At 44.3% G+C, this 22,834-nt stretch overlaps 1 protein-coding gene across 1 annotated transcript in view; it reads left to right on the top strand.

Annotated features, from left to right (window-relative positions):
• Positions 1–22,834, top strand: part of C2H3orf20 (chromosome 2 C3orf20 homolog) — a 66,999-nt gene that overhangs the window by 33,498 nt on the left and 10,667 nt on the right. Inside the window, exon 14 of the mRNA XM_066612980.1 lies at positions 9,582–9,724. Within this exon, the coding sequence (XP_066469077.1) occupies positions 9,582–9,724 (143 nt within the window). The remainder of the gene's footprint in view (positions 1–9,581; positions 9,725–22,834) is intronic.

Consider the following 22,834-nt stretch of genomic DNA (forward strand, 5'->3'; position numbering starts at 1 on the left):
CTCCTAAGGCCTTCAGATCCCTCTTGCAGATGTCCTTGTATCGCAGCTGTGGTCTACCTGTAAGGCTCTTTCCTTGCACGAGTTCTCCATAGAGGAGATCCTTTGGGATCCAGCCATCATCCATTCTCACGACATGACCGAGCCAACGCAGGTGTCTCTGTTTCAGCAGTGCATACATGCTAGGGATTCCAGCACATTCCAGGACTGTGTTGTTTGGAACTTTGTCCTGCCAGGTGATGCCGAGAATGCGTCGGAGGCAGTGCATGTGGAAAGCATTCAGTTTCCTCTCCTGTTGTGAGCGAAGAGCTCTCCTGTTGTGAGCGAAGAGTCCACGACTTGCTGCAGTACAGAAGTGTACTCAGGACGCAAGCTCTGTAGACCTGGATCTTGGTATGTTCTGTCAGCTTCTTGTTGGACCAGACTCTCTTTGTGAGTCTGGAAAACGTGGTAGCTGCTTTACCGATGCGTTTGTTTAGTTCGGTATTGAGAGAAAGAGTGTCGGAGATCGTTGAGCCAAGGTACACAAAGTCATGGACAACCTCCAGTTCATGCGCAGAGATTGTAATGCAGGGAGGTGAGTCCACATCCTGAACCATGACCTGTGTTTTCTTAAGGCTGAAAATCTTCAGTCCAAAATCTTGGCAGGCCTTGCTAAAACGATCCATGAGCTGCTGGAGATCTTTGGCAGAGTGGGTAGTGACAGCTGCATCGTCAGCAAAGAGGAAGTCATGCAGACATTTCAGCTGGACTTTGGACTTTACTCTCAGTCTGGAGAGGTTGAAGAGCTTTCCGTCTGATCTGGTCCGGAGATAGATGCCTTCTGTTGCAGTTCCAAAGGCATGCTTCAGCAGGACAGCGAAGAAAATCCCAAACAAGGCTGGTGCAAGAACACAGCCCTGCTTCACTCAGCTTTGGATGTCAAAGGGGTCTGATGTGGAGCCATCGAAGACAACAGTGCCCTTCATGTCCTTGTGGAAAGATCTGATGATGCTGAGGAGCCTGGGTGGACATCTGATCTTGGGGAGAATCTTGAAGAGGCCATCCCTGCTGACCAGGTCGAAAGCCTTTGTGAGATCTATGAAGGCTATAAAGAGTGGCTGTCGTTCCCTGCATTTCTCCTGCAGTTGTTTAAGGGAGAATACAATATCAGTGGTGGACCTGTTGGCTCGGAATCCGCACTGTGATTCTGGATAAACACTCTCTGCAAGTACCTGGAGCCTCTTTAGTGCAACTCGGGTAAACAACTTTCCTACAACGCTAAGGACAGAGATGCCATGGTAGTTGTTGCAGTCACCCCTGTCGCCTTTGTTCTTGTACAGCGTGATGATGTTTGCATCCCTCATGTCTTGAGGTGATTGGGAAAAAATAATCTTACTCCCTATCCTGTAAAATCACATCATGATCTCAGTATATAAGACAAAGATGTGGAGATATCAACAGAGGCAGATCTTTTTCCATCTCTGTAAAGAACAACTGAGTGACAGAGCTCATAATAATAATACAATAATAATACAGGTATTTATATACCGTCTTTCTTGGCCGTCAGATTTTCCTCAGACTTTATTCAAGGCGGTTTACATTGGTAGGCTGTTCTAAATTCCCATAGGGATTTTTACAATTGAAGAAAGGTTCTATCTTTCAAAAACCACAACATTTCAGATGGATCTTTTTGATCTGGTATCACATTCTGGCCTCCAGTTTCCTCCCACGCAAGCTGACAAGCAGCTCCTTCATCTCTCACACGGAGGGCAACCAAGACGCTTCTTCGCTCACACCAAAGAGCAGGTGGAATAACTCGGCTCAGCTTGTCAGCTGCTTCAAGGTCTCACCATTCACGGTGCTGGTGGCCTCGAACTGGCAACCTGCGGATGTTATCTTCAGGCAAACGGAGGCTCTATCCTCTAGACCAGACCGCTTGCCCAGTGAATGCAATTCACTGTTTCAAATCTCAAGTTTTGAAGAGAAAAATTGCTACTGTGCTGAATGGCTGGGAATCTCACTTCTTTCTAGTTATGCCTGGAATATATTCTTCCCTTCTGGTGTGTCTTGGCATCTAAGGAGGGATGTTTTTATTTGGGTTCATTAACAGAGGCACCCATCAGATGAGACAAGAGCTTTCTGATTAAAGCCCTTCTGTGTTCCTTCCCATACAGCTCTTTAAATTCCCGTAAACCCCCTGACTGTGGAAGTCTTTATACTCTTATGTCATTGGGTAGATATCTAGATTTTCTATGGGTTCTTCTGGTGCTTCTTTCATTTTCCTTCAGCACACCCAGAAACTGTTGGCTGGCCCTCCCCACCAACAGTTAGTTTTATTGTTAACATACAGCCTGGATACACAGACACATCTTAGAAAAGATGTCATGGGAAAAGCATTTGAACTTCATGAAAAGCAAAGGCTGGGACTGTATGAGGGATGGGGCTTGCCTGAAAGAACTTTGATGCATTTCAGCAAGAAGCTATCCCACCCCAGCCCCCACAAGCATTTCCATGTGGGGAGAAATGATTAGATGAAATGGTGAAAACATAAGGATGAATTTAGCCTTTCTAGTTTCCCCAAATATTATTGTAGCTATTTTAATTTGTAAAACTGGCACAGCTTATTGTTTTCTAAAGTCTTCTTTTCTGGAGCTGAATTAAACCTCAGGTTTAGCTCTGAGCTGAAGAGAACCATGGATCTTGTAAATCTGAAATGCTGATCTCATGAGCCTCTTACGGACTCATATCTACCTGTTTTTACTTGGAAGTATCTCACCAACTTTCTGTCAAGGACCAAACCAGAACTGGGCAAGACTTCTTCCTCAGTGAAAGACCTTATTGGTAGCCTTATTGGTGGGTATCAAGGGGAGTTAGCAGCAACAGCAAAAACCCAATACCCAACACCATCATCCAGGACGGTGCCACACCAGGAAGGCTGCAGCTTTGAGAATCCTGTCCTAGCTCCTAGCATAATAATCACCCCAGAATCCCAAGCAGAGAAGTCTGAGTGCAGGTCCAGGCCCAGAGGTGCAGTGCCCATCTGGCAACATGAGGCCTTCCATTTCTTAACCCTCCTCATAAAGAAAAGACCAGAGCAAATCTATGTTCTGGTTCAGAACTATGCTGATGCTTCAGGAAGAGTTGAGGCATCAGGGAAGGCTATAAAGCTGCACAGTATGTGTCTGGCAGTTGCCACCTTACCCAGAGGAGCTCTTCGTTCCAGGTTCCCTAGCAGTATGACAGCTCCCCTGCTCTTTACTTCATGAACTATTGGACAACTTATCTGCCTTGCTGGTAAAGTGAGCATCTGAGCCACACAGTAATGGTGGCAGAAGTGGTGCACAATATATCACCAAGGGGCAGGTAGGTTGCCATGGGGACTCAGTGCTAATCTGTGCCCCAGGACTCCCAACAACCTGGCACCAGCACTGAGAGGTGTCGGGAACCAGGAACATAAATGTGAGTTACTCCCAAGTACATATAGTTCAAATTGGGCCATAATATTATATTGACACGTGTAAATCATCTGCATACTAACCAAACAAGTACTGTGGAAGGGTATCAGTTAGGACCATGTGGTGAATATACCTTCTTAGGGCATCTGTGAATATCTCCTGAGAACAAGATATACCCTGTACTTTAAGAAACAGCCCAAGTTGTTGCCTCTCCAACACAGCAGGAATAAAGAGGATTCTCCTACTCTTGCAAGCATATCTTCAGTGAATGAAGAATTAGGCTTGGAATGTTGTAATGATTGTCTTGTTGTATGTCTCAGGGACAAAACAGGAACGTCATGTGACTTAGACGATCGGCCGTATGTAGGTTTAAAAATAATAATACTGTAATAATCTTGTGACTACCATTACCGTTAACTGGAAAATTATCACTTCAAAGATTTCTTGCTCCAACCATGCATTGCAATTTGTTCAACTTGAAAGGACAGCAAATGTATTCATAAGGAGTGGAGTCCATGGGCGTAGTCCACTTTCATGTAGGGCTCCCATTGCCAACCATTGCACACAGCAGGCAAATCAATCAGTGCACAGAGACTATTCCCTTCTATAGACTGAAAAGGGGAAGCCCAGCAGGATAAGGGTCTGCCTCTCTGGTATTGTATGTATTTACAAGCAGGGATTAGCAAATCATTCAGCTGAAGCTGATCCACACGTGGCCAAGATGGCAAGCTCTGGGAGTAAAGCTGCAGCACAAAGGAATTGATTGATTATTCTTATACCTTGCCCTTAGTTCAGGGTGCCCCAAACAGAATCAAGTTATCTATACTAGCTGCAAACCCAGAGCTTATCAGGGCTGTTAGTGTCGAATTCAAGTCAGTGGTGCTTTGAACCCTTTTTTTGGACCAGCTCTGTCCAGTGTATAGGCCAACTGCCAATGTAGGGGCAGCTCCTCACCATCCACAGCACTCCAGCCCCTTTCAGGAAGGAGCTCCAAATGCAAGTGAATTTGTTACAATCTACAAATGGAGCTTCGTCTCAGTCTTTGGGCCTTTGAAACTGCATAGTCAGATTCTTCTGGTTCTGCAGCTGGATGGCAGGTATCAAGTAAAGGCCTGTTTTAATTGTGATGATCTTTCATTGCTATTGAGAGAGTCCTTCTTTGCTGATTCTCTTTTTGTTCATAGAGATAAATAAACCATTACAGGGAATTCAAAGTATGCGTTTGTAACTAACATGATTGATGCTGATGAATCTGAAGACATCTGTCTTGTCCTTTTAAAAAATAAATACCTTCTGAAGAAAAAAAAAAGTTTTAATTTAAAACAATACTCTTCTTGCTCTGAGATGCTAAAAGAGGTGCCTTCACATCCCTTGTCGTTGAGAGCGTTTGAAGCTGTAGCCCACTAGAGGGAACTGCTGGAGCTCTGAACTGCCAAGAGTTGTGAACAGAGAAGGAGCTGTAACTTAGACAGCAGCCAAGGAACTTTGGCTTCATAATAAACTATTTGTTCTTTACACGGAAGCAACATTAAATCAAAGAAGGCAAGTGTGTGGTTGCCAGCTACCTGTTTCCGATGAGCACCCTTACAATTTCCAAGTTCTCTCTGTCCCCCCTCCTCAAGCTTATGCCCTTGCATCCCCATGCCCTCCACCCACACACTGCATTCTTTTTGTGCCCCGCCTTGTTTTCCTGAGCACATCTCCACCTACTTCCTCCTCCTCCTCCTTGTTCATTCGCCTGTATCTATGACCTCCACCCTTTGTCCCCCCATGCCTTGCCTCTCCCAGCATTCACCCCACCACTCTGACATACACACCTGTCCCACCCTGTTCCCCTTTTCTCTGACCAGTCAGCTTTTCTAGCCTATTCTCTGGTTTTCTGACTTCACATCCTTCCACTCCCTTCCACGCCCAGCTTCACTGGCACACTTGCTATGCCACTGGTGTGTCAGAGAGGGCTACACCTTGCATATAACATTTATCTTTTCCCTTATTTTCATTATTTTCCATTCTAGGGATACTTAAATGGCCTGGCTTGCTAGACAGATATGCCACGCTATGCTGTTTTGAGTTTGGTGTGTTCTGAAGGAAAGCAAGAAAGGAGAAGCCTAGGTCAGGGAGCTTCTGAGAAGACCATCAAAGGCCTATGACAGTGCTCCTTCTTATGTCCTGTAACATGCTTGTTTATCTTTAATAATTGTAAACAACCTTTAGAGGTCTACAAGGAAGAACAGTAGTATAGAAGTGCAACAAATATATATTTGAGTTTTTTACCCTCCTTTGCTCCTGCCAATCTAAGTGGTTCACAAAACTAATCATAAAAGCAATCCATGCCAAATAACAGCAAATCGGATCACAAACAACAATAATTCAGCAATACTAGACCAGTCTCACACCAGTCAGCATTTCCAAAATGTCAGCCTTTCACATAATGCCTGTGAAGTGGGATCCTGCCTGGCCTCTCCAGGTCTCAGCAGGGATGGACAAGTTCTGTACTCTCAAAGGTCACCTTTTTCTCCTGGCCTGGGCTGCCAGACCCAGAAACTCTGTGTCTTTCCCTTCCCTCTGAATGCTCAGGCCCCATAATAAAGTTAGTGCCATTTGGTGGTCCCACCAGCCTTAGAATAACTGAAGCTATTCTGAGGATTCTCTCTGCCTGCCTTATAACATAATTAAACCAAAGAAGCTCTGTTAAAATCTCCAGGATTCATTTCAGTAGTTGCTTTCAGATTGAGGCCGATTCCTAGCGATACCCGTCTAATCCTAGAGGGTTGGCAAACTTATAGTAAAAGCTTCCTTTTCTATTGTATCAAATATGTATTGCATGCAAAAATGTGCATTTATATTGCAGTCTTATTACATGTATGTAAAAACTGAGACATTAAGCGAGGAATATCTGTTGCTTACCATTGGGGAACTCTTCTGCTGTAGGTAACCAATTCACTAAGGATGGATTAAAATGTGTGAAGGTCCATGAAAGCTTTCATTTTCTGTGGGCTAGATTTTGTGGGCTAGGTGTTACCAAAAGGGCTGTTTTGTTTAGGGGGAATTATTACACTACCCTTATTAGAACCTCAGGATTGCAGGCTGGATAACAAGACGGTGTAATGCAGAGAAATTCCCCTTAGCTTAAAGAGGAGACTGGGAGAAAGATAACTTTTAATAAAAGATTATAGTTTTATTACAAAAGCACAAAGGTAAACATAAAGCACATGGAGATATGATAAATGTATGTTTCTTGGTCCTAATACTTGAATCCAATGTACCTAGCTTTTATGGTGGTTACGTGTGGAGAGTATTTGGTGCATCCGAGGAAATTAGAAAAAGGGAAGGTTGTAGGGAAGGATTTTAGGGGTTCCTGGTCTGCCAAACCCAGTTGCTGACTAAAGATGGGGAGAAGGGGAGAAAAAGGGGGGGGAGAAGGGAAAAGTTTCCAGACGCAAGATGGAAACTACTGTCTTGTAGAGCAGTTGGATGGGGGGGGGGGAGAGTCCTGTGTGGAGGACCCTCTGACACAATACAGATGTGTTGTGTCCTTGGAGGGGGAGCCAGAGAGAGAGAGAGAGAGAGAGAGAGAGAATGTGAGGAAGCCCTCTTAAAAAGGGTTTTTGCTGAACTGAGCTGGGTAGAAGTTGGCTTACTACCACCGAGCAAGGTGCTTGGAGTCAGGATGTCCCTTAACAGCAAAATTAAATGGGGTCTAATGGCTGAATGGGCAACCCAGGAAGGCAGTTCAAGTTTGCATACGGTACTTAAGCAGTGATTGGGTTAAAACAATACAATGAATACAGTAATGTAGGATACTGGGTTATAATAATAATATTAATTAATAATAATAATACAGGTATTTCTATACCGCCTTTCTTGGTCGTCAGATTTCTCCTCAGACTTTATTCAAGGCGGTTTACATAGGCAGGCTATTTAAATCCCTGTAGGGATTTTTACAATTGAAAGAAGGCTCTATCTTTCAAGAACCACAACATTTCAGATGTTTCTTTCTGATCTGGTTTCACATTCTGGCCTCCATCCTCTCACGCTCAGAGCAGATGGAATAACTCGGCTCAGCTTGTCAGCTGCTTCAAGGTCGCACGGGGCCGGTGGCCTCGAACTGGCAACCTGGTGACCTGCGGATATTATCTTCAGGCAAACGGAGGCTCTACCCTCTAGACCAGACCTCCTGCCCTCCTGGGTTAAAACAATACAATGAATAGGAGACACTTAAACAATGATTTACTATGCCAGACTTCCTCCTATAATACGTGAATCCTAGGGAGGTGGATTTTGTAACCATGAGCTTGTGACTTGACCAGAGTTTTTGGAAAAGTGTGCTGGGAGAAGTGTGGCCTGCATGATGTTTTAGTAACATAGCCAGATAGAGAGAGAAATTACAACTAAAAGGAAAAAGGGGATTTTCATGTAACACAGGCTCTGGCTGCCGAGCTTGCTATAAAGTGTGGCACTTCCTTGGTTAGCCTATATGAACTGCTAGGCTGTGTACTCTGGTATGGACTGTACCAGGAAAGGAAAAAATGCATGTAACACTGTAGAGTTTCTATTGGTGTTTCTATAACAGGGAAGACATCACTGGTATGGGACCAGAAGCAGGTTAATAGTGTAATCTTATGCATGTTTTCTCAGAAGTAAGTCCCATGATCACAGGCGGAATGAAGGAACGTCTCCTGATGCCTTTTTGGGTCTACCACCTCTGCATTACCCTCCAAAAAGAAACCCTCCCAGTTTGTCAAACTCAGAAGTGCAGGACTTCTGGTTTCATTTACGGCACATCTCACACTGTCCCTGTAAATGAAACCAGAAGTCCTGCACTTCTGGGTTTCATGGCACTCTGCAAGGAGCATGGTAAGGAGGGGAATTATCTGCTTCCCACTAGAGCTTCCAGCTTGCAAGCTTCATTGCAGCTTCCATTGGTGGCAGATTGGAGGGAGGTGGAGATAGCAGACTCAGGGTGAAAGGCACCTAAAATCTGTCACCCCCTCAGACCCCTCACAATCTACTGCTTATGCATTCTGAATCAGGTGGCCTCATGAAGAGCTGGCCCTGCCCATTATGTTCAGTGTGACTTCCTCCCAGAGAATTGTGCATAGGATTGCAGCCTTAAGCCTCTATGTGGGGACATTCCTAAAGGGAAGCGTCTTTCACATTGTCAGAGGATCACCCGATAGCTTTCCAGCTTGCCCGAGTGAGATCTTCCATGGCTTGTTCATTCACATGGAAAGACTGGACCATCTCAGAAACTGAAAGCTGGTCTACAGTTACAGACTCCTTTAACAAACCCGAGATTGCTGCCTACAGTTGCGCCATACATTTATTTAAAAACAATCCATTCACTTAACCTTTTAACTAGCAGCACACTGTACAGCACAGCACAGCACATCCACCACAGCTCCATTGTAACTAGTGTAGTTTATTCATTTGTATTACACATTTCTATAGAAAATACATTGAGTAAATAGAGGCAATAATTAAAAGGCTCTATAGCCTAATGATGCATGCCAGTGCATTGTTTTTAAATAGCTAAAAGCACAAATGCCTTTATTTGAAAAAAAAAAAAGATATTTCCTTTGACATATTGGTAATATTGCAATACAGTATCTGGTGTATAAACATGTCTTTAAAAAAACAAAACCTCAGGTTCCTGTACTACAAGCCATAGGATTCTGCAATGGACACCTAGAAAGAGGAACCTTTTCAAGTTTCCAAATGTGTGGGTGATGCAACCTTTTGTTTTTTTAAATTATTTTTTTATATTTTTGCAAAAAGTCTAGGAACTTGTTCTTGTGATTTGTGGGGTCAGGCTTGGCAACATGTGTGTATTGCCTGCTTCAGACTCAGTGACCAAAAATAAGGCCACTGTGAGGCTTTTATCAGTCAGGCTGTAGGATATGTGTTCTTTCTGTTTCCTTGAAGCAAATGGCATTTCATTCAGCATCAGTAGCGCCAAGTAATGAGCAGGAAGTGTTTGGGTGTATGTGTGTGGTTGTTGAAGCCCCTCATGTGTGGGTGAAAACATTTAAGAGTCCTGTGCAAAACAGGAAAAGGAAATAGTTTGGTCCAAGCCTTCAAACTCAGTTTTATTTTTTTTAATTGCAAAGCACTTTGTCCTCTTCCTTCCTGCCTGTTTGTCAACAGATGTACGCTGGAGGAAAGCTACTCTTTGGGGGCTGTGTTTTCAACGGATACAGCTACAGCAAGAGGGACCTGCTGAAGCAGATCAACCAAGTTCGCCTGGACTACAAGATGGGCCACTTCCTGCCTCAGAGTTTCAAATTTAGGTAAAACAGGAAGTGCAGGGGGAGAGAAAGACAAGTCTGGGGAGGAGGGAGGCCAAGTCATGTAGAGGTCTCTGCAACATGAACTGGGTGAACTAGTACAAAGTATCCCAGAGTGATCTGAGGAATGGGTATGCCCATAAATCTAACTTTAAAGTTTTATTTATTTAAAGCATTTGTACCCCATCCTTCAACTAACAACAGAAAAGTGTGTGTTTGTGTGATATGTTGGCGGGGGATTTGTCTTGTTTGCTCTTTTCTCCTCTTCGTCTCAGGGTTACTGGTATTTCTCCGGCCATTGTGACGCAAGAACAGCACAACCGAAGCTTAGAGGCACCAGCAGTTGAAGGTGGTGATGGTGGTTCTTTGTCTTCCTGGCTTTTCTTTCTTCTTCTCTTCTCATCTTCACAGAACAATTGGTGGTTTTCTGGGCTCTATGAATGGTTTTGATAAAGACAGGGACGAATGGTGTGTTTCTGGAGGCAAACTCCGCCTTGCTGTGTTTCTGTAGTCTAGAAATTAGTGCTATTTATGCTATATCCTGTATACACAGTGTTTCTTGAACTCTGGGTCGAGACCCACTAGGTGGGTCACGAACCAATTTCAGGTGGGTCCCCATTGATTTCAATATTTTATTTTTAATATATTACACTTGATACTACAATGGGATGTGATTGCATTTGAGGAAATGTTACACATCTATACTTGTAACAGACTACTGTGTATATGATTTTAACAATGATAGTCAATGGGACTTACTTCTGGGTAAGTGTGGGTAGGATTGCAGCCTAGGATTGTTAAAAATTTTCCTGCTTGATGATGTCACTTCCAGCCATGACATCACTTCCAGCCGATCCTGACAGATTTTCATTCTAAAAAGTGGGTCCCGGTGCTAAAGGTTTGAGAACCACTGCTATACAATATTTAATTTTAGATGCTTAGTCATATGAGTTTTAATCAATTTATTATATTTCTTTAAATCTGCATATCACTCAAACCACAGCATAAATTCAATTTTTTAGCTTTTGAAGCTTTTTGAAATAAAGTTTTGTTTAATTAAGTACATCACGCACTGCTGTGAAAGGAAAAGCCTTTAATTTAATTTTTAATTTAGTTAATTTAATTTTTCACCTTTTTGTGACTTTGACATGTAAAACACTTCCTGTTACAATAACACTTCAGATACAAAATGGCTTTTAAGAAATGCACAAGATCAAATCCCATCAGTATTTTGGTAGATTTATATTTAAAAGATGTGTTGACATTCATTGCAACTATGTCAGCCTCTGTTGCCTTTGGTTTGTCATATTATTATTAGTCAGAACATCTAGTCTTTTCAGCCTGAGAGGCAAAATATCTGCTATTCTTGAATGGGAGGAAGACAGTCAACATTCTTTTATGCATCTGACTGGCAAAGGATGAAATGATTTTCACCTTCACCATAGTGTGCCTTCCATGTCTCTTTCCACATAAAAAAAGGAAGAAGTCGACAGAAGGAACAGGACATGTGAAGGGGAGAAAAGAGCTGAGTGAGAACATTGGAGAGTGGGAGAAGAGGCTGGCACATAACTAGGCAAGGGGCTAGCATTTGGCAAGCAGCCTTAGGTGTTAGGAAGTCTGAGCTGGCCCCATGTAGGCTACTTTGTTACTAGCTGCCATTGATGGTAGTAGAGGTGCTGAAATTGCTGGGCTGGGGACACACTGGGCTTGGGTCAGGATCTGAACTTCAGGAACTTCTGATACTTACCTCAAAAAAGAGGTAAGAATTAGGAGCCTCTGAATTCTTCTACTTGGAAAATCTGAGCATCACTAGAGAAGTAGTAGCAGAAACGGAACTTGGATGATTCGCTTGGATGTCTCTAAACCATGGTATGAAGGGAACTAAAATACCACAAAGAATCAGGGTGCAGCTTCTTTTTCTCTTGCACTATTTACTTCCTATTATTCCCAGGACACCAGTACAGGCCTCTCATTCTTCATATCTTCCTTAGCCATCATTCTAGTTTGTATTCAAATCCCATATTCTCCTGATGACCCAAGTTATGGAAACCAAAGAAAACATTCAGATGCATCGAAATGGAAGCATGTTGTCCAAATGTGCTTCATTTATTGCAAACTCAGAACATGGTTTTGTTTGTTTCAGAATGTATTCTAGGTATACTCACATGCAGTCACAATTATCCATCAGCAAAGAAGGGCTGTTCTCACCTGCTAGCCTTCTTCCTAGACACATAGTATTTCATGTTGTGAGTGTCCCAATTAGCAGCCACTCTAGCAGGGAAAAGATTTACAATCTGCTTTTAGGAGTTTAGCAGATTGGAGGAATCAAGTCCATTCAGAGCATGTATTCAATGAATATAGCATCAGCTCTGATACAGTCTGTTAAACTATTTAATGTGGATGACTAATAGTTGTTCATTCCCATGACATGCTCTAAAGTCATGTCAAAGAGAGCTAAAGCCCTTACTACTGTTGTGGCACTAACAGCTGGAACTTCATGACTTCATTCTCTTTTCTGTTATAAACTGACTGCTTTTTAACGACAGCAGACTGTCAGATTGCTGGAGCAAGGGGTTCAGACTCTTTGGCCCAAATCCTAACCAACTTTCCAGCACTGGCATAGCTGTGCCAATGGGACGTGTGCTGCATCCTGCAGTCAAGTGGCACTCATGGAGGCCTCCTCAAAGTAAGAGAATGTTTGCTCCCTTACCTTAGAGCTGCATTGTCCTTATGTCAGTGTTGGAAAGTGGGTTAGGATTGTGCCCTTTCACTGCTAGAAACTCATTCTTGGACTGTGGAGTGGTTCTGAGAATGAGACATTTCAGAACTTAAGTATATGGCACCCCTGTTATGTTCTATCCATTGTGGAGGTCATGCAGATGTGCATGTATGTATAGGATTATCATGCTTTGGCAAGAGAGGCTCCCATTTAGACATGGGCAGGTGAGAAGTAGGGCAGGTCAGAAGCAAGAGGAGCAGCTGAGGATGTGTCAGGGTTGAGTACCAGTTTATAGTCAAGAAGATGACCAGTTGTGCAAGGTGTAGTTGGGACTGGTCTGGAGTTGTGTCCGAAGGGTGGCTGTCAAACAGAGGCTGGGTGAAGTGAGGCGAGGCAAGGCAGGAGAAGGCAAGTTTACTTTGCTACTCTGGTGAGTCAGTTTTCAAGCTGACCTAGAGGCAAAGATTTTATAGTCAAGAGGCCAGCTGACCTCAACCAGGTTGGGGTCAGCTGGTGGTGCTCAGCCTAGGATCACACTCTAAAAAATACCCTTGCTAATGGACCAGGACATTGGTGATGCAGAAGGTAAAGACTTGGAGACTAGCTGCTGGGAAACCTAGTTCAAGATCCCTGCCCCAACATACTGGTGCTTTACAAGTGTACAATAGTTTGCACAAAACATGGAACAGAAGTTTCAGAAATCCTAGAATGTTAGTACTTCCTAATTCTCAGACTTGAAAAGATACTGTCTTCCTCCAAAAAGCAGGTGGATCTGGATTCTCTGGCTGCCCCCAGTATTGGTGTGTGCTCAAGGGACTCAGTACACTCTGAGGGTCAGCTGAAGACATCTGCCAAATGACACCCCAGCTGGGTGTGATTGTGATTTCCATCTTTGTTCTGAACCTTCCTCACCTCGGAGACCTCAGAAGCAGCAGGGTTATCCTATCCATATGACTTACTTGAGAGGAAGAGACAAAACCCAGCTGCACTCCAGATCAGGGTCCTGAGAGTATCCAGGAAGAGGCAGAACAACCAAGTAGACTGTAATACCTTCAATCTTTGGTTTCCTGGTCTCTGTAAGTAGTGCACCTTATTCAGCTCCCCTGCTTGTCCTGGTCTCCCGGTCTCCTGCACCTTGGGGCCTACCAATGCACAGAAGTTGCAGAAGCAGACAGGGCTTTTTAACCCAGGAGATGCAATCCATCCAATGCTGAGTCTCATTGAAGTAAATGGGGCTCAGTTTAGTTACAGCAGAATCCATTCCATTGTTTTCAATGGAGTTCAATCGTGATTAACTGGTGTTGGATTGTGCCCATGGGTTCTAAGAACCGATCAGTGTCCTGTTGATAACAGATTATCTCAGTTGGAGGGTCCAGGAAGCAGCTTACAGTATGCGTCACAGAATTTGCAAACTTCTGAATATTCACTGAAGGATAAAGCAGAGATAAGAGGGGAAGTCAGGAAGTATTTGTACCCTGTTTGCAAGCATTCATTCTCTCTGCAAAATAATCTGAATGCAGGAGGAAGTGGGATTTGGTGCTTTTGTAGCAGTGTTTTCCAAGGTCACCATCACGTCATATCCCCTTGTGGCTTCCACCATGAGACTTTATAGGATCCAGATCCTACTTTGGTTGGTTTCTCACAAAACACAAACTGACAAATCTGATCCTATCTCTAGAAACAGGATGGTTAGCATGTATAACTATTCCATATCCCACAATCAATCCTTGGTTACATTCACCATGAATAGTTCTTATAGCTATCCCTTATTTTAAGGAATGTCCAATACTCTCGATCGGGGTGCCCAAACCCTGTCCCAGGGGCCACTTATGGCCCTCAAGGACTCCGGCCTGCAGAGAGCCCCCAGTCTCCAATGAGCCTCTGGAGATTTGCTGGAGTCCATGCTGGCCTGACACAAAATCCACTAAAATTGAGTGTTGGGCGGGTTAGGACAGACAAAAGAAAATATTTCTTTACTCAGCGCGTGGTCGGTCTGTGGAACTCCTTGCCACAGGATGTGGTGCTGGCGTCTAGCCTAGACGCCTTTAAAAGGGGATTGGACGAGTTTCTGGAGGAAAAATCCATTATGGGGTATAAGCCATGATGTGTATGCGCAACCTCCTGATTTTAGGAATGGGTTAAGTCAGAATGCCAGATGTAGGGGAGAGCACCAGGATGAGGTCTCTTGTTATCTGGTGTGCTCCCTGGGGCATTTGGTGGGCCGCTGTGAGATACAGGAAGCTGGACTAGATGGGCCTATGGCCTGATCCAGTGGGGCTGTTCTTATGTTCTTATGTTCACAACTGCTCTCAGCATGAGGGCGACTGTTTGACCTCTCGCGTAAGCTGTGGGACGAGGGCTCCCTCCACAGCTTGCTGATTAACGTCTGTGATGCAGCAGTGGCAGTGAAGGAAAAGCTGGTCTTGCTTTGTGCAATGCCTTTTATAGGCCTTGAGCTATTGCAAGACCTTTCATTCATATAAGTTCCATCTAATATATTCATTTATTTAAATTTATTCAAATTTGAAATGTAAATTAATTCTTTTTTTTCCCGGCCCCCGACACAGTGTCAGAGAGATGATGTGGCTCTCCTGCCAAAAAGTTTGGACACCCCTGCTCTAGGTCAGTGGTTCCAAAATTGGTGGGTTGTGACCCACCAGAGGAACCAGAAGCAGTTCATTCCCCCTTAAAGGGTGTGGCCCAGAAAAGATGGCAGTGATCGTGGCACTGCTGCAACCAAGGGACTTCCTAATGTGCCTGGGGTGTTGCTTTGCCTATCTGGAGAGCACCAGGGGCTTGCAGACCTCTCTGTGGGCCTCTCCGCTGTTCAGAAAGGCTTCTCAATCCAATTGTGACTCACTTCCAGATTCACAATTGCAGACTGGAAGTGAGTGAGGATTAGATCAAGGAGCCTTTCTGAGCACCGGAGAAGCCTGCAGAGGGGGCTAGGAGCCTCCTGTACCCTCCAGATGGCCAGTGCTACCTCCCAGGTATGTTAGGAAGCCCCTTGGTCATGGTGGTGCCATGATCACTGTGGTGCCATCACTGCCCTGCTTGCTGGGCCACTCTCCTTGTGGAGGAATGGCCTGCTTCCAGTTTCTCTGGTGGGTCATGACCCACCCGTTTGGGAACCACTGAGTAGAGGTCAGTCACTTTTTATGAGAGGATGAAAAATATTAACTGGAAAAGAATAATAATAATACAATAATACACAGTATTTATATACCGCCTTTCTTGGTCTTTATTCAAGACTTTATTCAAGGCGGTTTACAGAGGCAGGCTTATTAAATCCACGCAGGGATTTTTACAAATTGAAAGAAGGTTCTCTCTTTCAAGAACCACTACATATTCAAGGTGTTACACTCCGATCTGGTTTAACATTCTGGCCTCCATCCTCCCACGCTCCGAGCAGATGGAACAGCTCAGCTGCAGCTTGTCAGCTGCTCCAAGGTCGCACGGTGCCGGTGGCCTCGAACTGGCGACCTTGTGGATGTTAATCTTCAGGCAAATGGAGGCTCTACCCTCTAGACCAGACCTCCTGCCCAGAAACATGAAAGAAAGAAGAAACATGAAAGAAATGTAGAAGGATTGGCAGACTTCTGAGAAATGTAAAAATGGATAAGGCTATTTCCAATTACACTGTGCGTGCGTGCGTGCGTGCAGTAATGAGGGAAAACTGGTAATAGGAGAGCAAGGGCACATGATGGAGCAGGGTTTAAATGTTGTTCAGCCAAACTTCCTTTGGCGGTTGACATTTTTTGTTGAGTTCCGATGTCTGATGATCAGTCAAGGAGAGTGATAACATGTTTTTAAAAACAGATACATGGTCATGGCGGAAAATGGAGAAGGGAGCAGAATAAGGTTGATGGTGTCTTGAGGATCCGGTGGAGTGAGTGCTATTTGTAATTGGTACAGCTTGTGCGAAGCAGGGCAGTGGTCTGAGTCCACTCTGGGCTACATAATAGCCGACAGCTGTGTGTGCCTCAGGTCAGGGGGGCAGGGAAGCAGGCTGATGGCCTGTCAAATAGGATGCATTCGACATAGCAAAGGAATGCTCAGAAGCAACAAAAAGGAAAGTCTATCTGTTTGAAGGTCAGCAAGACAAATCCCTGGCACTGGCTTTCGGCAAGAGTTGAAGGTAGCAGTTCGAGGAGGACATTTAAACCAAAATAAACTCATTCCACATCCTGTCCTCCTGCTCAGATTGAGAAAGGTTCATAGTCAATGATCAATATGCTGCATGTTAAAACGAGGTAGGCCATAGAAGTGATACTTCTCTTTTGGTGCTATAGATCTTAAAGTGGCTCATTTAGACCAGAGTCAGAACAGTGATCTTCAGGGCTTTATTTAGAGACTCATAATGACAATAACATGTGCAGCCTTTTTTTTTTTTTTTAAGGGTCTTTGTTTAAGGTTTTGGAACGACTTATTAAAATGCTACTTATAGAAGTCTGAAAGGCACTCATAGCCAAATGCTTGGAGACTACATATCGGCAAATGAGTGGTTATGATCAGACACATAGCACAGCAGGTAGCTCAACAGGGTCCCAACCTATTCTGTTTCAAATTGGGATGGAGGATTTCATGGTGGCACAACAAGGTGAGTCAATGAGACTATACAGGGAAGAGCCACCACTCCTAGATATGGGAGTTCATGCAAGAGCCCTGAAATGGAACCGAAAAACACAGAGATTGACCAGGAAATAGAGATTTATTGAAAAGGCCTCTTAAAATTTACCATCTTGGCATCTGTTAGCGTACATGGCAATTATTTCAGGTTATTGTTACAATAACCCTCTGAGGTTGGCCACACTGAACAATAGTAATAGGCTGTTGTTTTCCCAGTTATCTTCATGGCTGAGGATTTTTCTCAACCTGAAATATCCCAATGCTTCATGCACCACATTGCAGAGCATGTCATGTAAAGCAGTATTGTAGAAATTGCTCTTTAATACAAGGGAATGCCATCCATGCAGTCTCTGTAGTCTGCTCCATGAAATGCAGATCAATGCAGGCTGCTCATGCAGCACTCTCTACTCTAATGTTAAAAAACCAGTAGCTAGAAGTGTTATTCAGAGAATGAATGGCAGCAGCAGGAAGAGGGGAAGAGGAGCAGGAATGGGGGAAAGTGGAGCAGGAAGTGGATGGATGTCTCCTGAACAATTGTTTTCATCACAGGCTTTGTGGGACAAATGTACTTCACTTGCCTCATAGAGAATGTGTCCCTGTTAGGTATGCCTTGTGCAGTAGTCCATGTGAAATTGCTAACACACACTTTTTTAGGAATAGGCTGTTAGCATGACAGTTCTTAGAATACGCCATTGGGTGCCATATTATACATGATCTGGTGTTTTGCTCACGTTTTCAAACATTTTTCTGCAAGCAAGACAGTTAGAACCCTATTTAAAACATACCCTGATGGCCATGGACTTTGAGCAAATGTCTGCATCAAATTATAATGGGGCTGAATGTGCCCCATGGGTCTGGTAATGCCCACCCCTGTTTTATGTCTGGGTAGCCAATAGGAAGAGAGGTAATGAGTTTGGCTGTCTTGAGGGTTTGGGCCAGAGGAGTGTAAGAGGAAGAAAATCACCTTCCTAATAAGGCCTTAAATCCCAAATAAGCGAAGGAACCGGAGTGTTCAGGGTATGTTTCAGGTAGTGATGGAGTATGGATTGCACATTTGTTGCAAGTCCCCGACTTTCTCCTGGTCTGCATAATCGGCTGAAATAAATTATCAGGGAGCCTGCAGTCCCCGGTCCTAAATTGCATTAACGCTTGTGCAGTCGGTCAACGTCTCTGTCCATTGCTGTGAATAATTGAGTGCGGTGACACACTGAAACTTTGCTAATAGTTAAAATGCTTGTGAATTAAAGTAAGTAATGGAGGAAATAAGGAAACTGCCTGTAAATCAAGTCTGGGATCCCAAGGCATTAGGGGCTTTGCTGTTGCCTGTTGGAAGTTTTTAAAATAATCCTTGATGTATATTGTTTTTGCAGTGCAACCCTGCATAATCCCTCTGCCCCTTCACAACAAAGACCAGCACTTGAAACCGGTGCTACGAGTGGCTCGTATAAGCCATTATATACCAGGAAGACAGGATGTGGCAAAAAAGGCTTTGCAGCATTTTGACGCCTCTGTTTATCTTTCTTGTACCAGTGCTTGGACTCAAACTCCCAGGCCTAGAAAAGCAACCCGCTTTGGCAGTGGGGCACTGATGCTTTCATCTCAGCCTCTGGAAGGTGCATTCAGCATGTAACTCTGGTGAAAATGGGGCTGGACTTTTCCAGTCCTAGTACAGCAACCCATTGCTGTGCACATAAATTTAGTTGCTTTCTCTTGAGTCAGACCATTGGTCCACGTAGGTCGGTACTGTGTTCACTGATAGGCAGCAGCTTTCTAGGGTTTTGTTTTTTTGGGGGGGGGGCATTCTGAGCCCTGCCTGGAGATGCCAGGAATTGACCTGTGCCCTTTTGCATGCAAAACATGTATTATACGACTGAGCTATTGCCCTTTCCCAGCTGATGGTAAGGGAGGCTTGCGGCTTCCACCCATAGGATCAGCCACTACAAATCTCTACGATTCATAGAGCAACTCTACAAATGCAACCAGCTGGGCTTTAAAAAGTGTTTGAGTTAATGTTGTAGTTGGCCTCTTCCCCACAATGCTCAGGAAAGAAGGGGGCTCAGCAGAAGAGGATTGCAGGTGAGCAGCCGGCCTTAACAAGAGCTCTGTACACAGGTGGGCTTCATAACAGGCTCTGTTGATCACTTCATTACCCAAACCCCATCATCCCAGTTTGCTATAATGAAGTTTTTGCTCTTCACTTCATCCTTCTGGAATTAGTTGTCTTGCTGTGCTTTATCTTGAGGCAAGCAAGGAGCTGTAAAAGAAGGTGCTTAACAGGAAAATTGCTAAGGTTGATGAGCCCCAGATCAAATTCGCCTGCTTATGTTTTCCGGTTTTTATAAGCCTTCCTCTACTGTTTCATGTGCCTTTCGCCTAATGTTCCATTTCCAATGAAGAATCTTCTTTCTTGCTATAGCACATACATTGTGGAGACTGTAGTAAAGGTGACAGAAATCTTATAGCCAGGGCCATTATTCATGGCTACTTTGACACTATGAATCATGGGAATCTGGTTCCCAGTGTGATGTTTAGTATATCCATTAAACAAGATTGGAAAAAGGGATTATGCTTAAGTCTAATGTGTGGTTACTTGGTCAGATAACCTATACATTAGCACAATACATTCTCCTCAAAGCACACTCTGGAAAATTTGACTCTCCAGGTTGCAGCATTTTCATTTTTGACTTGCAAAGAACCCAGATGGGAGGATCATTGCTTGGGAGAGCAATGCTGGGCACAAAAGTCAGTGCAAAGATGCTGACAGATACTAATTAGTCAGATAGCATCATGAATGTCTGTGGCATGTTACAAAATAATGTAAGCAAGAAAGACAGGTCCCTGCTGTGAGGAGTTCACAATCTAAGTTTAGATAGTGCAGGAGGCTATCTCCTGCAGAGGGAGGAGAGGGAGAAACGAGAAGTATAAGTAATAGGAAGTGAATATGTGTGAATACGGTTACATATATTAGGCTTCATTTCAGATGGGGAGAGAATGTGTAAAGATGAGGCCTTTGCAGAGGAGTTGGGTTTGAGGAGAGGTTTGAAGGAAGAGAGAGGTAGCTTGGAGAGAGGTAAAGGACTGAAGACAGTGCAGTATAAAGGAGTGGGAAAATGATGGACAAGTGATGGTGGTAGAGTTGGAGGAGCACAAATAAGGGCAGATCAGGGCCAGCCCATCCATGAAGCCAAAGGAAGCAGTTGCCTCAGGCATTAGACTGATGGGGGCATCTATCTCTGGCTGCCTACTTGCCTCTACTCCCTCTTCTATTACTTGAATTGGGAAGGGAAGAGGGGAACAGAGAGAAAGAGGACACAAGGAGGGCAGGAGACTGCTGAGCTAGTGCGTAGAGGAGTGTGAAGGGCAGAATCTGGTACACCATCTGGTAAATGGGGCAATATTTGGAATGCTGCCTCAGGCATCTGGCGGTCTTGGACTAGTCCCATAAAGCGGCAAAGCTATGGAGAGCTTTAAAGTTAAGGGCAAAGCATATATGGGGTGGGGCAGTGTGATGCTAAAATCATAATAATAACCAATCTGGGCTATAAGATTTCTGTTGTCCTCACAATGTGAGGAGGGTTGTCAAATATCTAAAACAGTGAGAGAGTCGCATAACATCTAGGACAGGGGTGTCAAACATAAAGCCCGGGGGCCAGATGCGGCCCCCGGAAGCTTTTTATCCAGCCCTCAGGCTCTCAGCTGCTGAGGTGTTACAGCTGAAATGGCAGTCCACATGAAAATTGGGCTTTCCCAAATCTTGAAATATGATCAAGATTTGCATACTTTCTTTTCTGTCATTTGCAGTTAATAATGAGTTTCTATATGAGAACAGGGTCTGATTTCTGGCCATTAGCTGCTTAGTGATGTCACTTTCTGCTTAATGACATCACTTCCGGCCCTCAGCTGGAGCCCTGAATGCTAACTTTGGCCCTCTGTACGAAACGAGTTTGACACCTCTGATCTAGGTTAACTGAAAGGACTCTGGCTTGACAATGGGAGTCTAGTAATAAGAAAATTACAGGAAACAAGATGGCAGAGGACTAGGGCATGAACTAGTGTTTTTGCCAAGAGGAGCTGAGAGGAAAGGCTGGGCTCCTGCTATGCTGTGTGGAAATACCCGAAAGATTAGCAGGTCAACCTTTTCAAATCCCAAATGTCAATGCCTACACAGATGGGTTGGCATTTCATTTGAATTGGAAATATTGGGAATTGCTGACTATTTTCAATGTTCAAGCTTTTATTGCATCACGAGAGTCATAAATATCAGGGCAGACAATTCCAGTTGTCCAAAACAGATTTTCTTGTTTCTGCCAAATTTGATTTTGCAAATTTGATCCAATATAGCTTACTTCTGTGTCCTACATTCAAACAGGTCTGTTTCTTTGGGTCTGTCTTGCAGACAGAATTATAAAGAGATTGAGGACCCAATCCTATCTAATTTTCCAGCACCGGTGCAGCTGCAATGCAGCCCCAAAGTAAGGGAACAAATGTTCCCATACCTTAAAGAGGCCTCTGTGACCACTGCCCCACCACAAGACGCAGTGCATACCCCACTGGCACGCCTGCACTGGCACTGGAAAACTGGATAGGATTGGGCCCTAAATGTCCTTAGCCAAAAAGTATAAAGCAAAGGTTTGCCTGTGACACTAATTCATGCACTAAAAGTGAGGAACCCTGACAAGTAAATGGGCAAGTTTGAAATTTGCTTTCAGGGCCAATGTTTCTCTTGGGGCCAACCACATTTTACATTAAACTTGTAGTTTCGCCCTGTGTATTTATTTTTTCATTATACTTAGCATCTGTGGTGGATGGAATCCAAACTGGGACCCAGGATGGAATCCAAACTGGGACACACGAAAATCCTGCTTGAAGCTGCTCTTTGCTCTGGGTCGTCAGCTGTCGTAATCCCTGTAACTTGGAGTCTGATCTGGAGGAGGGTAGAGAAGGATCTGTCTTGGATCCAGCATCAGACCTTGACACCAGCTGAAGACTAGGCTTGCACCTGCCAGGCAGGAAACCCTGGAGTCACAGGTTCCAGAACCGTACGCCCTGGAGCCAGCACCCACCAAGGCAGAATTCAAGCCTCTGCCACGTGCAGAACCTCCTGCTTTCCTGAACATACATAACAGGGCTGACAACAGGCCAGAAGAAAAATGATGGACCAAAGGAAGAGCACAAGGCTCTAGGCCATACAGCTGCCTCTTTAAAACTCTCTAGGCAGGGAGGTGTGTCCTAGGAGAGTTTGTTTTGGCCTGGAGGTATAGGCAGCACAAAGGTATAAGCAGCACCTTCCTCAGCCAGCACAAACTCACCCCTCTCCTGGCCTGGGCACATCTTTGTGATGGCCTAGCTTGCTTGTAAGGAGACGCAAATGTACTTTATGGCACATGCACAGCGCTCCTAGGCCAGCACAAGGGACCTGTGCCAGCCGAAGCCCAGGTAAGGATTGCACTCTGTAGATATCCTTAACATCCTTGTTGGAGCAAGTTGCAGAATCCTGGCACTCCTGAGGATTCTGCAGCCCTGCCTCATGGGTTGCTGCCTGAAGAACGACAGGACTTGAAGCTCCCATTGACGCTACCAATGGCAGCTTCCTTCTCAAAGGAAATAACCATTGCAAGCAGAAAATTTTGTTTTTTTTTATTTTTCACATTTTCATACTGCCCTTCCTCAAAGGAGCTCAGGGTGACATACGTAGTTCCTTCCCTCCTTCTGTCACAAAAATCCTATGAAGTCGGTGAGCCTGAGAGATAGTGACTGACGCCAGG

This window comes from Tiliqua scincoides, chromosome 2, assembly GCF_035046505.1.
Source record: "Tiliqua scincoides isolate rTilSci1 chromosome 2, rTilSci1.hap2, whole genome shotgun sequence".
NCBI classification, from domain to species: domain Eukaryota; kingdom Metazoa; phylum Chordata; class Lepidosauria; order Squamata; family Scincidae; genus Tiliqua; species Tiliqua scincoides.